Below are 15557 nucleotides of genomic sequence, written 5' to 3'. Positions count from 1 at the left end.
TAATCATTTAGGTGATGCTTTTATCCAAAGCAACTTACAGTTGAGGTCAAAAGAAGCAATCAAACCAACAAAGTGCTGTGACAGGTTTTAGTTAGCCTTATGCTAAGATTTTATTTAATAATAAATAAAAAGAAAAACAAGTAGATAGAATAGAAAAAAAGAATAGGGAACACTAGTGTTGGGGATCAATTTATTTTTTTTAAATAAAAATAAAACAAGTCAAAAGAATAGAGAACGCTTGTGTTAGAGGGTCTGTTTTTATAATAAAAAGAAAACAAGAAGATAGAATTAAAAAAAGTGTTTGAGGGTAATTTTTTAGTCTATTTTTATATTTTTAAAATAAGACAAGTAGTAAGAACAGAAATTGAATAGAGAGTTTTAGAGTTAGAGGGTCAAATGTAGATGGAAGAGATGTTTTTAGTCGTTTCTTGAAGATGGCTAAAGACTCAGCTGCTCTGGTTGAGTTGGGCAGCTCTTTCCACCAGGAGGGAACATTTAATGAAAAATTCTGTGAAAGTAATTTTATGCCTCTTCGGGACGACACTATAATTTGCTGTTCACTTGCAGAACGAAAACTTCCAGAGGGCACATAACTCAATATATACCTAAATACTTCTTTCATGATTCTTTGATGAATAAAATATTAAAAAGAACTGCATTTATTTGAAATAAAAATCAGTATAAGTATTTACTACCACATTTTTTTAAAATCAATTTAACAGCCTTTCTGAATAAAAAAAAAAAAAATGGTAGTGTATATTGTTATTAACAATTTCTATTCTGTTCTATATTTCTGTAGTTTTTTTTTTCTATGTGCATATACTGTACATATAGACAGTGTTTTTCCAAATACAAAACAAGCATTTACTTATTATAAACATCTAAATACTGTCAGTCTAGTCTGCTGATCGGTTTTAATGACTAGTTAAACAAGATGTTGGGTTAGGATCATGTTTCATGCTTGTTTTGGCTGGTCTCCATACATGTTTCACCAGTGCACTCGTTAAAAGGCCTATTTATCAACAATCAATCTTGCAGTTTAAAGGCCAATGACATTTGGTCACAAAATGTTGTCATTGCTGTCCAAGATGTTTTGAGCGACAACGTAGAGGATGATTATAACCTTTTTTTGTTTCATACAAATGACCTGGTGCCACCTTGCATCTCTGTTATCGATTTTATTGAAAATGAAACCGGAGGATTTCTATAAAACCCTTCAGAGTTTATTTTTTGATTAAAAACCAACTGGCTGTACATTGTTAACCCATATAATGGTTGTTGATGACACAAAGATATTGCATGGCTTCAGATAGGGTCACTACAGTGACTATTCTTTTAAGCATCCAAATGGATGTTCTCTGTAGTCCTTTATTTGATTTAGATTTACTTTATTTGATGTTTATGTGATTAGACCTTCAGAACGGAGCCATGCATTTGAGCTCTCCTGTTCCTCAGTTTGCATGTGGTGCTGTAAATACGGTGCTGAGAACAGTACAGTGCCGGTAAAGGTCACTCGTGTCCTCTGGGACTGACTTCAGAATGGAAACCCACCGTACTTCACTGTGAGCCCTACTAAATGGACAAGAGGAAAATGTCAGCACTGTTTCAGCATCACAGAGTGTTTGCTGTTCCCAAATGAGCAGCTGCTCACAGTGCGCTCCTAAACAGACAACTAACGGGGAGGCATTTCAAATTTGTGAATGAATGAGTTGATTTGAAAGGACGTTGAACAGCTAAGCTATTTCATTTAAAAACTAGCATTGACTTAGTCGACTCAAAGAGCCATTGTCTGAGCTTTCAGCAAATGGTCAGAAAACTAAGTGAGCTTTCACATTCCAGGCATTTAAAATCAATACAGAGTACTTGTTGTACACTAAATTGCTGGTATACACAAAGGGCGAGTCGGGAGTCTTTCCATTGAATCTTAAGTTATTAAATGAGAATGCAATAGTTACTTAGTATTAACAATTCCAGACAGCCATTTTCAGTCATTTGTGAACAGTATTACAATGTAAAACAACTGTTTAGATATTGTAAACTGTAATTTATTTCTGTGTTGTCAAAGCTGAATTTTCAGCATCATAACTCGAGTCTTCAGTGTCACATGATCCTTCAGAAATCATTCTAATATGATGATTCGGTGCTCAAGAAATATTTCTTCTTCTTGAAATGTTGACAAAAAGTTGTGGAAACAATGATAGAAAGTAAAAAAAAAAAACAAAAAAAAGCAGCATTTATATGAAATAGGATTTTTTTTTTGTAACAATATAAATACTTTTACTATCACTTTTCATCAATATATATATGTGTATATATTTGCTCATGATATTTTTTCCTTGCCGTTCTTACAGATTGTTTTTTCCTATCTAAATGTGCTGGTTTTGTTGAACAGAGGGACCTTGTAGGTAACAAAACCATTGTTGGTTTCCTGGACTCCAGCATCACAGCTGTAGGATCAGGAGATGTTTGGGAAGTTCTCATATTGATGGACTTCTGTCGAGGTCAGTGTGTGTCCCTCAATTTGAGATTCGGAGCCCTTTCCCACACGTGTTGGTGGTCTTGACCTACTATGCAGTGTTTGTGTGTAATAATCCAGGTGGCCAGGTTGTGAACCTGATGAACCAGCGCTTGCAGACAGGATTCAGCGAGACGGAGGTGCTGCAGATCTTCTGTGACACATGTGAAGCTGTCGCTCGACTACATCAGTGCAAAACTCCCATCATCCACCGGGACCTCAAGGTATGAACTCTACACCTTTATTATTCTAAGAAATGAAATAATCTGTCATTTAGTCACTTCCATGTTGTTCCAAACCCGTATGAATAGCTGCAGGGTTCGTACAGTCTTGAAAAACATGAAAAAGTCATGAGATTTCAAAACGGCAAATTTCCAGGCTTGGAAAAGTTTTTGGAAAAGTCAATAAACCCAGACAGTGTTGGGAAAGTCTATATCTGTGCAATAGAATACATTTTTAATCAGGTCGGTGTGGGACCGCACATATATTGCCTAGTTTTACTCATTCCCACAGGTTTCACATTTATTTAATATAGCATGTACAGTAGGTTAGATGTAAATAAATTCACACAGAATATCTTCTCTCTTTGACCCTCTCAAAACAGCTTCACACTGTTGCATCATCACAAAACTGTATCATTTGCACATCTTCTTTTAAAATCATTCGGTAGTGGCGCGCTCCACACTGGTTTCTGTGCACTCACATCCAATATATATGTTCTCTGTGTGGAGTAACATCTGGCTTAGATTGTGCTTATTAATAAAACAAATAGAAAGCAAATATGTAGCATTAATAGTCATTAATTTTAGTTCAAATTTAAATTTGAACATTGATTTTTATTCTTATTTTACATGTATACTTGTAAAGAATAATGGAGCATTAGGTCATGAATATTGTCTCAAGAGTCATGGAAAAGTATTGGTGAAAATGTGTATGAACCCTGAAGGTGAAGTTTTGAACAATTTTTACGCTGTTCTCTTCCATTGAACTAAAGCATAGAGAAACCTATGGAAGCCAATTTCTGCCACTGAATAGAAATTAAAAATTGAAAAAGGTAATTGCAACTTTATATCTCACAATTGACTCTTTTTCTCGCAATTCTGACTTTTTTTTTCTCTAAATTATATGATATAAACTCGCAGTTGCAAGTTATAACGTCAGAATCGCGTGATAGAAACTCACAATTCTGAGAGGTAAAGTCAAAATGTTTCCTCAGAATTGGACTTTGACTCGCAATTATGAGAAGAGAAGTCAGAATCGCAAGATATAAACTCAGAATTACGAGAAAAAAATCTCGCAATTCTGACTTTATAAATTGCAACTAAAAAGTCAAAGATATAAACTCAGAATTACGAGAAAAAAATCTCGCAATTCTGACTTTAAAAAAGGCTGCAATTACCGTTTTTTTTATTTTTTTTTTCAGTGGTGGAAAATGGCCCTCTATAGAAACCAATCAAGCTTTAAAAAAATGTTGCCGTTGAGTCCAACCTGGTGTGACCTGTTCTTGATGCCCCAAATTCTAATATTTTTAAATGTATTGAGTGAACTATTCCTTTAATATCTGATTTTTTGCTTATTATGTTTGTATCCTTTTACAATTTTAGCCATCTTAGAGCTCATTTGTGAAGTTTAGTTGTGTATTTTAGTTAAGCTTTTTCAGTTAATATTTAATATAAGTATGTAGCTCAAGTGTGTGTCCTCTCTTTGTGTTTTTTTAGGTGGAGAACATCTTGCTGCACGACAGAGGACACTATGTGTTGTGTGATTTTGGCAGTGCCATTAACCGCTCCCAGGATCCACAAACAGAAGGTGTGGCGGCTGTAGAAGAAGAAATCAAGAAGTGAGCTTTGGTTTGTTGGTTTACACACCAGAGTTTTACGTGTTCGTATCAATTGAATCTTACACTCTGTGTGTGTGTGTGTGTGTGTGTGTGTGTGTGTGTGTGTGTGTACGTGTGTGTGTGTGTGTGTGTGTGTGTGTGTGTGTACGTGTGTGTACGTGTGTTTGTGTGTGTGTGTGTGTGTTGTGTGTGTGTGTGTACTTGTGTCGGGCCCCAGAAATGGTGAATCTATATGGGGGCAAAGTTATCACTACTAAAGCTGATATATGGGTGAGTCAAAGAGGTGAAGGCTGCTAGAGAAAAATTCAGCAGCAGCCAAAGCTTTTATCTCTGTAGTGGATGTTTAATGACTGCTGCTCATCTGTGTCCTCAGGCTTTGGGCTGCTTGTTGTATAAGTTGTGTTATTTCACATTGCCGTTTGGAGAGAGTCAGGTGGCCATCTGTGACGGGAGCTTCACCATCCCTGACAACTCTCGCTACTCACACGACATGCACTGTCTCATCCGTAAGTCCAGCTGATGATCGCTTGTCTGTCATGCAGAATAAGGCAGTAATATCTGGTTCATAAGTACTGATAAATAGCCAGTATGTTAGTAATATGCACTAGTTAATAGTGATCCGTAATCTAAAGTGTTACTGTATTTTCACTTACATAATTTGGTAAAAATTACAGCTTGATTGGAAATGATGTAAAAAAACAATTCTTCTCATGTGTAAATTTATGTATTAATAAAAATACAAGTATTATTAGGGACGAAACTGATGGTGGAACAACTAAGGAAAGTCATCATTTTTTTGAAAAATGCAATTTTTCACACATTAAATATTAAAGTAGTTTGTCTTTCAGTCTTTGTTTAGATTATTGTAGATTTAACTGTTTTCTATAAAAAAAAATATTAAAGTAGTTTGTTGCAATATTATACTGTTCAAAGGTTTGGGATCAGTAAAATTATATATTTTTTATTGTTCCTTAAGGATTAAAGCTAAAAGGGTAAATAAGTCAAAAGTGACAGCAAAGACATTTATAATGTTACAAAAGATTTATATTTCAAATACATGCTGTTGTTTTGAGCAACATTTATCCTGAAAAAAAAAAAATTAAATAAAAATGCAGCAGTTTCCACTAAAAATATTATGCAACTTTTCTCAGCATGGATAATAATAAAAATGTTTACTGACCACCAAATCAGCATATTAAAATGATTTGTGAAGGATCATGTGACTTGAGTAATGGCTGCTAAAAAAAATTAATTATTTAAAATTTATTGAAAATGGGAAAGCAATTTTAAATTGTAATAATATTTCAAAATGTTCCTGTCTATACTGTATTTATTGTACTGTTTACATCAAGTAAATGCAGCCTTGGCGAGCATAAGTAAAAATATTGAACCCCAAATATTAAACCTAATGAATGGTAGTCTATACCATTTGTAGTGTATTATGAGTAAGGAATAATTGACAATGGGCTGTTATCATTTTTTTACTTGTACACTTTTATGTTTTGATTTGTTTAATTATTCCCGTCTCAGGTTACATGCTGGAGCCAGACCCTGACATAAGGCCAGATATCTACCAGGTGTCATATTTCGCCTTTAAACTGGCACGGAAAGAATGCCCAGTACAGAATATCCACGTAAGACCTGCTCATTCACACTGTAAAGATCTCTCTCCCTGTTTCCTGTGCAATAACTGCACAAGCTACCATGTGCACTTGCCCTGATCTTCTCACCCGTTATTCACACTCTACAGGGTTTTTGTTCTTTATTCCAGCACATACTTCTTAATCTATGTTTAATTCATGCTTCTCCTTTGCAGTAGATATCGTAAGTGCTTGCACGTAACAGCACAGGAAGGGGAATGTCGCTCGTGGCTGTCAGCTGGCACACATCCAGTGTCCCCTCCCTCTCTGAGCAGTATTGATAGCATAATGGAAGCATTGAGTCATGATCGAAGACATATTAACATTGACACCCACAAATGCTGTTTAGAGTTCAATACAGGAATGACCTCCATAAAACCTTTTTTTTCAATGTTTCTTTACAGTTTTTCCTGACTTAGGGATGTTTGGCTCAGACTGCGTCTACAAATAAATATCAAAGCCAATCATGCTAATCTCGTTACACATTAGTGTTTGTGCAACAGCATGCAAATCTTTTATTGTTGAGGATGTCGTCTTCACTTATTTTTACACATTCATGGAAATTAAATTATGTTCTTAAGAAGGATGATTTCATAGGATGTGACACGTAAAAAAAAACACCTCTATGCTTAACTCTCTTGAATAACTTAGTACAATTAAATTAAATAACTTATTTAATTAACTTATAACTTTGAAGTCAATCTGAAATAAAAAATGACACTGAAATACTTTCTTTTCTTGTCTTCATGCACAATTAATTGGAGTGTGTTTATATTTTGAATTCACTTTTATTTTTATATTTTCATTTATTTTAGTTCAAGTTTTGTTAATTTTGTTATCCGCTTTTGTCATTTTTATTAGTTTTTTTTGGTATACACTTTACAACACATGAGTTAATGTTAGTTCATGTATTAACTAACATGAACAAAACATTTATTACAGTATTTATTCATCTTTGTTAATGTTAGTTAATGAACAGTTACAGTTGTTCATTGTTGGTTCATGTTAATTCACAGCGCATTAACTAATGTTAACAAGCACAACTTTTGATTTTAATAATGCATTAGTAAATGTTGAAATTAACATTAAGATTAATAAATGCTGTAGAAGTATTGTTCATGCTTTAGTTCATGTTAACTAATCAACCTTACTGTAAAGTATTACAATTTCTTTATATTTTTATTTGACTTTATTTTTAATTTTGGTAATTCTATAATTTTTTTTAGTTACCAAGGCAACATTTCTAATGTTTTTTTTATGTACTTTTTTTTTTTTTATCTAATGTTTAGATAATGATTTAATTTCAGCTTTATTTAAATGAACTATAATGATTGTGTGTGTGTGTTGAATCTCCAATTTACTGGAATGAGTTGATACTGTTTTTAATGTTGACTAAAGACAAACAAATACTGAATGCAACAATATTCCTCTCTTTCCACTAGAATTCACCCATTCCAGCAAAACTCCCAGAGCCCATCAGAGCCAGTGAAGCCGTGGCTAAGAAGAGTCAAAACAAAGCCAGGTGAGACTCTCATTCATCTGTGTGGTCTCAGAGGTTTGAAGTGACTTTTCATTTTATTACATCCTTTTTTCTTTAGTTTTAGGATGCATCTAGTGTTTTATAAAGTGGTAGTTCTGATTCGACTTGAACTTTTCTGTTCATTCAGGCTCACCGATCCAATCCCTACGACTGAGACATCCATAGCGCCACGGCAGCGTCCCAAGGCTGGCCAAGCTCAACCAATCGCAGGCATCCTGCCCATCCAACCAGCCCTCACCCCACGCAAAAGAACCAATGCACCTGCAGGACCCAGCCAGCCAATCAGTGAGTGTTCATTTATCCACCTTCATCCAAAATCAAACACCATGTAGGCGTCCACATTGTAACAAACTCATACATGTGGCTTCAGTCCTTCATGCACGCTCTTTTTTTCCACTTTTATTTTCTTCCCCTGATGACTCTTCACTCGTTGCATGTGTCTTTGGCTGACACACACTGCTCTAGTATTCCCACTGGCTCAGTCAGTTTGTCATTACAGAGAGCTTTTAAAACCTCACTAATGAGCCCCTGACACACTCTTTTCTTCCTGTAATGCATCTGATTATCTGCATCTGGTTAGTAGTACTTTGTCTTAACATAGGATGACAAGTTTCATTTTCATCAAGTAATTTATCATTGTTTAAAATGCAAATGCTAATGTGTGGGGACAAGATAACGTGGCCATTAATTAACAATTTGTTCATTCCTTCACTCATTTTAGTTAAATCGTGACCATGAGTGGGGGTTTTAGGGGTCTGTTTTTTTTTTTTATATATATTGTGTTTCTATTCTGTTATTCTATTGGTCCACAGGTATTAACATGGCTTCCCAGCCTGTTGCCCAATCGCAGGTTCCTGTCACTCAGCAACAAGCCACACCCACTCCTATGCAGGCCACTCCCTCTCCACCCCAGACCACACCCCAACATGCACAGCTTTTTGTGCAGCAGCAAAATACATCCTTCTTTACTGCTCAGCAACAGGTAACTGCTACATGAACAATTCTGGAAATCATTTTTTAAAGTAAAATTATAATTTAAAATCAACATGAAATTAGATTTGAACCCATTTACTTTCTAAATGTATGTCATACTATGACCTCCTTAAAACACTGTAAACTCAGATTCAGGTCTGACTCTTAACACTCATGATCCAATCAAATCCAAACAGATGAATGTAAATTCCTGATTTTGCTCAAATATGTTGTAATTGCTGTTTCATGTGGATTTAAAATAAATCATCTGAGAAAATGCTATGTGGTAATTATCATGATGGGTTTTTGCATTTGTCCAATGTGATGCCAGATGTTGCACTTACGTCCTATTTTAGCAGCATCACTCAACGCAGACCTCCGTCTTACCTGCACAAGCGGTTGCATCATCCTCCACCCCTGTTTCTACACAGTCTAAACCTAAGAACAGGGCTCCCCCTCCACCCATACACCACCCTCAAACCAGCCGCCTGACAACATTATCAGCGACTGCACTGACAAAAACCAAAGCGACGGCCCAAGCTCTGCCCGCAGAGTGTTCACATAGTAATAGTGTAGATGCTGATATCACTGCGACCGTGTCTGCCCAACCTAAAACCAAAGCTATGGCACCTCCGCCCCCTGCATCACATGCCTCCACCCTTCCTCCGCCTAAAACCGCCTCAGCACCTTCCGCTGACTCTGAAGTGGACCCAGAGCAGAGGGTAACCCTCCGAACATCTGTCCCTGCTCTGTTAGAGAGATTTTTTTTCTTGCTTTCTAAATTCCTTACACTCCTCTTGTTGGTTTGCTTTGCATCTTAAAGGGATAGTTCACCCAAAATTACGATTTCGTCATCATTTACTCACCCTGTTTATAGTTCTTCTGATAAAGTATTTTTTTTTCCATACTATGGAAGTCAATGGCTACCAGCAGCTCTTTGGTTAGCAGCACTCTTCAGGATATATTCTTTTATATTTAACAGACAAAAGAAATTCATGCAGGTTTGAAACAACATGAGAGTGAGTAAATTATGAACTATCCCCACTTCATTGTTATGATTTTGGGGTAAAAATTCTAAGAATCAGCATTGTAATGAAATCAGTAGGTGTTGACAGTTACTGTATAATAAAGCATGCTGCCTCATATCTTTTAACAACCTCGTGTTGTTCCAGAGCCATATCATTTTTGTTGTTCTTCCATAAAATAAAAAAGGATAAGCTGAGTTGAATGTTCAAACTGGCTCCCCCCCCCCCATAAAGTAAGAGTATATTTCAGTTTCAGAAGTCATTTGATGGCTTTGTGTGATAAACATGCAAAATTTTAAAATGTCATTCTCTGCCCAAGTTTAATTTTTGTTCACATATTCAGATATGTGACATTAATATATTGTGTGTCGGGTTTAACATCCTTTAAACACAATGCTATTGGTCAGGACGTGGTAATGAATGTGCACAAGCCCAAAGGAGATTTGAGGGCAACGGCAGAGGCCAAGATTTTCATTGTGTAACCTACATTTCAGTCTGTTCTTTATGGTATTTTTGTCACTTTTGTAGCTCAGCAGCACCAGTCTATAATCACTTCCATTGTATGGAAAAAAGAGCCCAGGATATTGATGCAAAAAATAAGATTTTGCGGATTTGGAATGACATGAGGGCAAATGAATTAAAGCTTTGAAAAGATGAGATTTTTCTGTTAAAATGAATAGAAAATTTCAATCTTTTTAGATATTTTCTCATTTCTCAGATTAGCTTTTTTCAACATGTCACTGAGATATTAGATTTGTCTTTTCTGTATATCCTAAGCTCTCTTTCATTACCTTTCAAAGACCACCATCTCTTCTACAGAATGATATTTCACAAATTAAATTCTCTAATAAATATCCTTCAGAGTTTTTAAAGTTGCTCTGTCTTTATACCTTTCTTTCTGTTAAAGTCTGTCAGCGGAAGTCGTGGGGTGCATAAAGTCGGCTCCTTGACTCCACCCTCTTCTCCCAAGACCGCCCCAAAAGGAGGCCACAGACGAATTCTGAGTGATGTTACACAAAGCACCATATTTGGAGTTCCTGTGAGCAAGTCCACTCAACTGCTTCAAGCTGCTGCTGCAGAGGCCAGCCTTAACAAGTCTAAGTAAATCAAGGAAATACCTAATCAATCATGTTATTGTTCAGTTTTAACCATTATATTGTCCAGCTTTGAGCTAAGACAAAAATAAAGACTGTATTGGAGTAAGATTGACTCTACATGATAACCGAGTAGCAAAGTGGGAACATTAGGGCCATTTAAAGGGTCATATCATGCAAAACTGGATTTTTCTCGCTCTTGATGTGTGTGTATATATTAGATTTGTTCAGAATAACATTCTGCTACACGCAGCGTGCTCGATTGGAACCTTTCAGTTCCAGTATGACGAATCAACTGGAAGTAATTCAAGCCACAGTTTTTAACATCTGGATCCTCCCTGCTGAAAAGGTTTTAGGTGGTCTGTCTGGCACCGCAGCCTGGCTGTCAGCTGGTTTACCCGAAAAGTGTCCAAAACCTCTCTAAGACGAGCCGACATCCCAGACTCACCAAGCTGGGAGACCAACTAAGACTAGAAAAACATCTATTTTAACGCTGTTTTAAGCTGTTTATTTATTTCTTTAGCAGGGTTTATTAATCATTTTTGGCCTTCTAAAGGTTTAAGGCCTTGCCACACCAAGCTGACGTCAAAGAACTTGCCCCTGCTTGAGAGAAAATAACTCTCCAGACCAGCAGGTGGCAGTAGTTTATATTCTGCATTCAAAATGGGAAGCCAAAACTAAGACTGCAGATTTATGAACCATAAAACAAAGGGGTGCCTGCTTACCATTTTGAATATGAAGCTTGATCAGTTGGTCTTCACTTTCTACATTCCAGACAGCCTTGTCTTTATTGAAATATTCCCTTATTGGAACGGTGAGATAAATTGAAGGTGTGGAATTAGAAGAACCCATGTTTGCACTCTTAACTTATCGTTTGCTAGCTTTCATCACTTTCATTTTTTTCTCGTTCACTAAGCTGAACAGCCAATCACAGTGATCCTTCTTATTGGCAGCCCAATGGCCATTCAGCATGCTTATTCGGCCAAAAAACTTAAGACTGTGGTCCAACTAGTGCCAGTGTTTTGGAACACACTGCAAAAACTGTCCTGAAAGACACTCAACGATCGCCTGACTTTGGCCAGCAGCCGACTGTCGGCTTGGTGTGTCATGGCCTTGGAGTTTTATGCAAAAATCAAAAAGAAAATGCAAATAGTTTAGCAACATTTAGCAACATGCTGAGGTCATGTGAGAACACTGAACGTTTTGAAGCAATGTTATTTTCCTCTCTCTGCTGTAGGTCAGCTAGCACCACTCCCTCTGGTTCTCCGTGTTCATCACAGCAGAGTGTTTATCAGTCAGGGGAGGCTTCGGGACCCTCGGCTGGAGCCACAGCATCCTGGAACCCCTTTGGCGATGATAATTTCTCTAAACTCACAGCAGAAGAGCTGCTCAACAAGGATTTTGCCAAACTGGATGGTAAAACCAGTGTTTTCATATGAAGTCAACTTTTTAGCACAGTATTTCTTTTAGTTACCCAAACAGTAATGCTGTGTATGTATGTGTCTGTATTTCCAGCTAAGACAGCAGAGAGACCCTGTCCTGAAAATCTGATTTCTGGGTTGCAGTCTGCGTCTTCCAATAAAGGCTTTCTCCAGGGAGGAGGTACAGTCTATTTATCCTTCTATTTATTTATTAGTTTAGAAACAGTTTTTTTTTTTTTTTTCCACTTTCAAAGCAACATGATGCCACAAATGCTGGAAGAGTTTCAACCAGTGGATTTTCAGGAAGGGGGATAGTCCTTCACAATTTACTGCAAACTCTGGAATGGAATGCCAATTTTTCACAATCCACATAATTCCCAGTGGATCACGTCCCACCCTGCGTTTTTATCTTGAATATCCTGCTTCACCCAGAAACATGCCGCGCTGCAGAAGTAAAATGGGTTGTGAATGTTGATTCGTGACTTTCAAACACTCTGGCTTTTTCAGTGACTTTAAAAATCAGCAGTTAATGTACTTGACCTCCTCGAGCCTTCCAGAAATAAAGTAACTTGTGCATCTCACCTGCTGGCAGCCTTGCGATAAGCCTTTCCGCTTCCTATTTATAGAGATAAAAGACAGATAGGGCACTCTACTTCCACCTGCTTTCTTGGAAACATCATGGAAAGACACAATAAGTCAGTAATCAGATGCAATCTTTGATCAAATCTGTTATTGGGTGATTGAGACCTTTTAAGTACAGCTTCTCTTCACAGTGATTTGTAAATTCTGTACATCAAAAGGAGATTTAATCTTTAGATGAGGCTTTTTCAGTATTGCACAAAACTAAGGTTCGGCATTTAGACAGACTTTGGTAACTCATGCTTTAACACTATTTATGCTACTGAAAGGGATTGTTGAGGAGAGCTGTGTGTGATCAACACACTTTTGGAAAACAAATTAAGATGTTTTTAACGAATCCTCAGAGATTTCTGTCCCTACACTAAAAATTAATTTCACCTTGAACGTTCACAATTCAAAACCTTTGTAAAAACAGCCATTTGTCGGAAAATAAACATTTTAGGTCCTCTTTTGTATGCTATTTGTGGAAAGTGCCACATGATAAAAACCGTTATATAAACAGCATATTCTACTACACTGTATATAATGGCACATTATGGAGATATATTCCTTTAAATGTTATTCTCTCTCTTTGATTTTTAGTGTTAGAATTTGTGTGTCAAAGAGATGCATGCATGCATGATGATTCTCAGCAGAAAACAGAGAGAATGGATTAACGTTTGGAGGTCTTACATAAGCACAGTCTGGTAATCCTCTCTGATGACACACCAGATTGCTGGGTACATTTAAAGCACGGGTGAAGCTATTGAGAGCCATGGGATGCAAGGTCATTAAAAACTGGCAGTCATGTGTACTCTAGCTCCATGGTGATCCCTGACATGCAAACTTTTCCTGACATAATTAGTAGCCAAATCTAGGAACCAACTGAGACCAGTAAGCAATCATCTTGTAACACTTCAGCAACCACCCAGAACACCCTAGAAACTGCATAACAGTATGATAAAAACTACTCCAAATACCTGAGAAACTGAGTAGCTATGCCCTGGCAACCTTTCACAACACTCTAGCTGCATCTGATTATTCAAAGCAGTTGAAGAACTTTGACTTCATTTATGTTTAAAGGTTTGTGGTTCGTTCTCTGCCCTAGTGAAAGGGGGAAAGCGAGCGTTCTGCTGTTCTGTGACCTGAGTACCCCCTCCTCTCCCCATACCCTCGTCCCAAAGTCCTCCTTTCTGTCACGAAGACTGTGAGTAAACTCCAGCACTGTAACGAAGAGTCCTACTCTCAACTGATCCGCATGCATCTGATTGAATGAAAAGGTGCCAGTTGCACCATTCCGACTGTGTGCCAGTTTAACTAATAGAGTAACTAGTAGAGAATTTCTCCTCCTCCAGCTCAAGTTATAACCCTGAGCCTGTGAAATAAAGATTGTCTGTCTAACACAATTAATAGGAAATAGACTGTAGTATGCTGTTAAGTCATTTGGCTATTCCAAGCATTTAAACTATGCTATACTTATACTATGCACTGTGTACATGCTGCATACTGAAGAGTGCAAGAAGTATGCCATTCTGAACACAAACACTTCCACTCTCTCTTTAGCCTTTTATCCTTCTGTTGTGTTTGTTTTAAATGATTTTGCTGGGTTGTTCAGTTAAAGTAGTTTGTGCTCTTGCATTCCTCTTTCATCAGCAGGATTCAGCATGATGAATGCTTATACTAACTCTCTTAATTAATGTCGTTTTTCCTCATGAGCAACACCTTTCACTCAACTCCTCTCTCCTCCTTCCCTTTCCTGCCCTCTCCACTCCTCACTGACTCCGACTTTCCTCACTGTTTCCCCTCCTCTCCCTTATCCTTTCCTCACGGTTTCTTTTCCTCCTCACTAGGGCTGTGCGATATGGACAAAAAAAACCTATCACGATTTTTTGATCAATTTTGCGATTTCGATTTTAATCACGATTTTGACACACACAGACATGCTTTACAGTCATAAATGCATTCAGTATAAATTTGAAACATATTTCCAAAAAGAAAACCAATGAGAGCTTTATCAAAAAGTTGTAACATGCCTCTAGAACAGACATAAGTCAAAATAATCACTACGTAAAGTTGTCAAACAAAATTTCTAGACATATGAAAAAAAAAAAAAAATAAATAAATACAATAAAACCCGTGTCCAGGGCTTTTTTTTTTTGCCATGCATTGGTCATAGAGCTCATTGTAGCGGTGCCTCAGGTGCTGAAATATATTTATTGCCTGCGTTGCCGTTTTGGGTTGGGGGGGGGGGGGTGGGTGGGTTGGGTGTGGGGGGTGGGGGGTTGGGGTTTTTTGGGGGGGGGGTGGGGGGTTCACACGTACTCCATTTGCAGTGCGTATACAGTATGTGAATGCGGTTCAGAAGCAGCAGCGAGAGCGCGTTATTGTAACACGAAAGCACATTAAAATAATGCGCGAGCGCGAATCTCTCCGCTCGCACGCAGATTTCCTTTGCTTTGTCACAAAACCAGACACGCGTGCTCAGATACACGCTGCTCTTGTCCGGAGAGAGTGCGCGCACTTAAAACATGTCTCCTCTCACTCACAACTCTCTCTATGCTCATGCGCTAGATATTCATTCTTTTCGCACCTCTCGATTTCTAACCTTTTATGTTCACATCTTTTACCGCGTGCAGTGTGAACGTTCTGATCCATTAACATGGGCTCGGAAAAAAATATGCATCACAGACAGAGCTTGTGAACCTGGAGTTAGGCGTATGCCCAGTCTGTTCTGTTCTCGCGCTCCACTTAGGTGCGCTGCATTCTGATTGGATTGGATAGCATACTGCGGGAGGTCGTGATTTAGAAATCGCGCACGCTCAAATCGTGATTTTATTACGATTTCGATTAATCGCACAGCCCTACTCCTCACTATCTCTTCTGGTCTATCAC

General features: G+C 37.6%; 1 protein-coding gene across 1 annotated transcript in view; it reads left to right on the top strand.

Moving 5' to 3' along the window:
• Window positions 1-15557, top strand: part of LOC109085200 (AP2-associated protein kinase 1-like) — a 48253-nt gene that overhangs the window by 17173 nt on the left and 15523 nt on the right. The window contains 13 exon segments of the mRNA XM_042762856.1: window positions 2393-2501; window positions 2597-2739; window positions 4234-4374; window positions 4563-4625; window positions 4729-4861; window positions 5886-5989; window positions 7438-7517; window positions 7663-7820; window positions 8348-8517; window positions 8864-9229; window positions 10440-10633; window positions 11864-12042; window positions 12142-12228. Of these exon segments, the coding sequence (XP_042618790.1) occupies window positions 2393-2501; window positions 2597-2739; window positions 4234-4374; window positions 4563-4625; window positions 4729-4861; window positions 5886-5989; window positions 7438-7517; window positions 7663-7820; window positions 8348-8517; window positions 8864-9229; window positions 10440-10633; window positions 11864-12042; window positions 12142-12228 (1927 nt within the window).

This window comes from Cyprinus carpio, chromosome A8 (genome assembly GCF_018340385.1).
Source record: "Cyprinus carpio isolate SPL01 chromosome A8, ASM1834038v1, whole genome shotgun sequence".
NCBI classification, from domain to species: Eukaryota; Metazoa; Chordata; class Actinopteri; order Cypriniformes; family Cyprinidae; genus Cyprinus; species Cyprinus carpio.
Note: the sequence above shows the minus strand (reverse complement) of the source record. Positions and strands in the feature narration are given on the sequence as shown.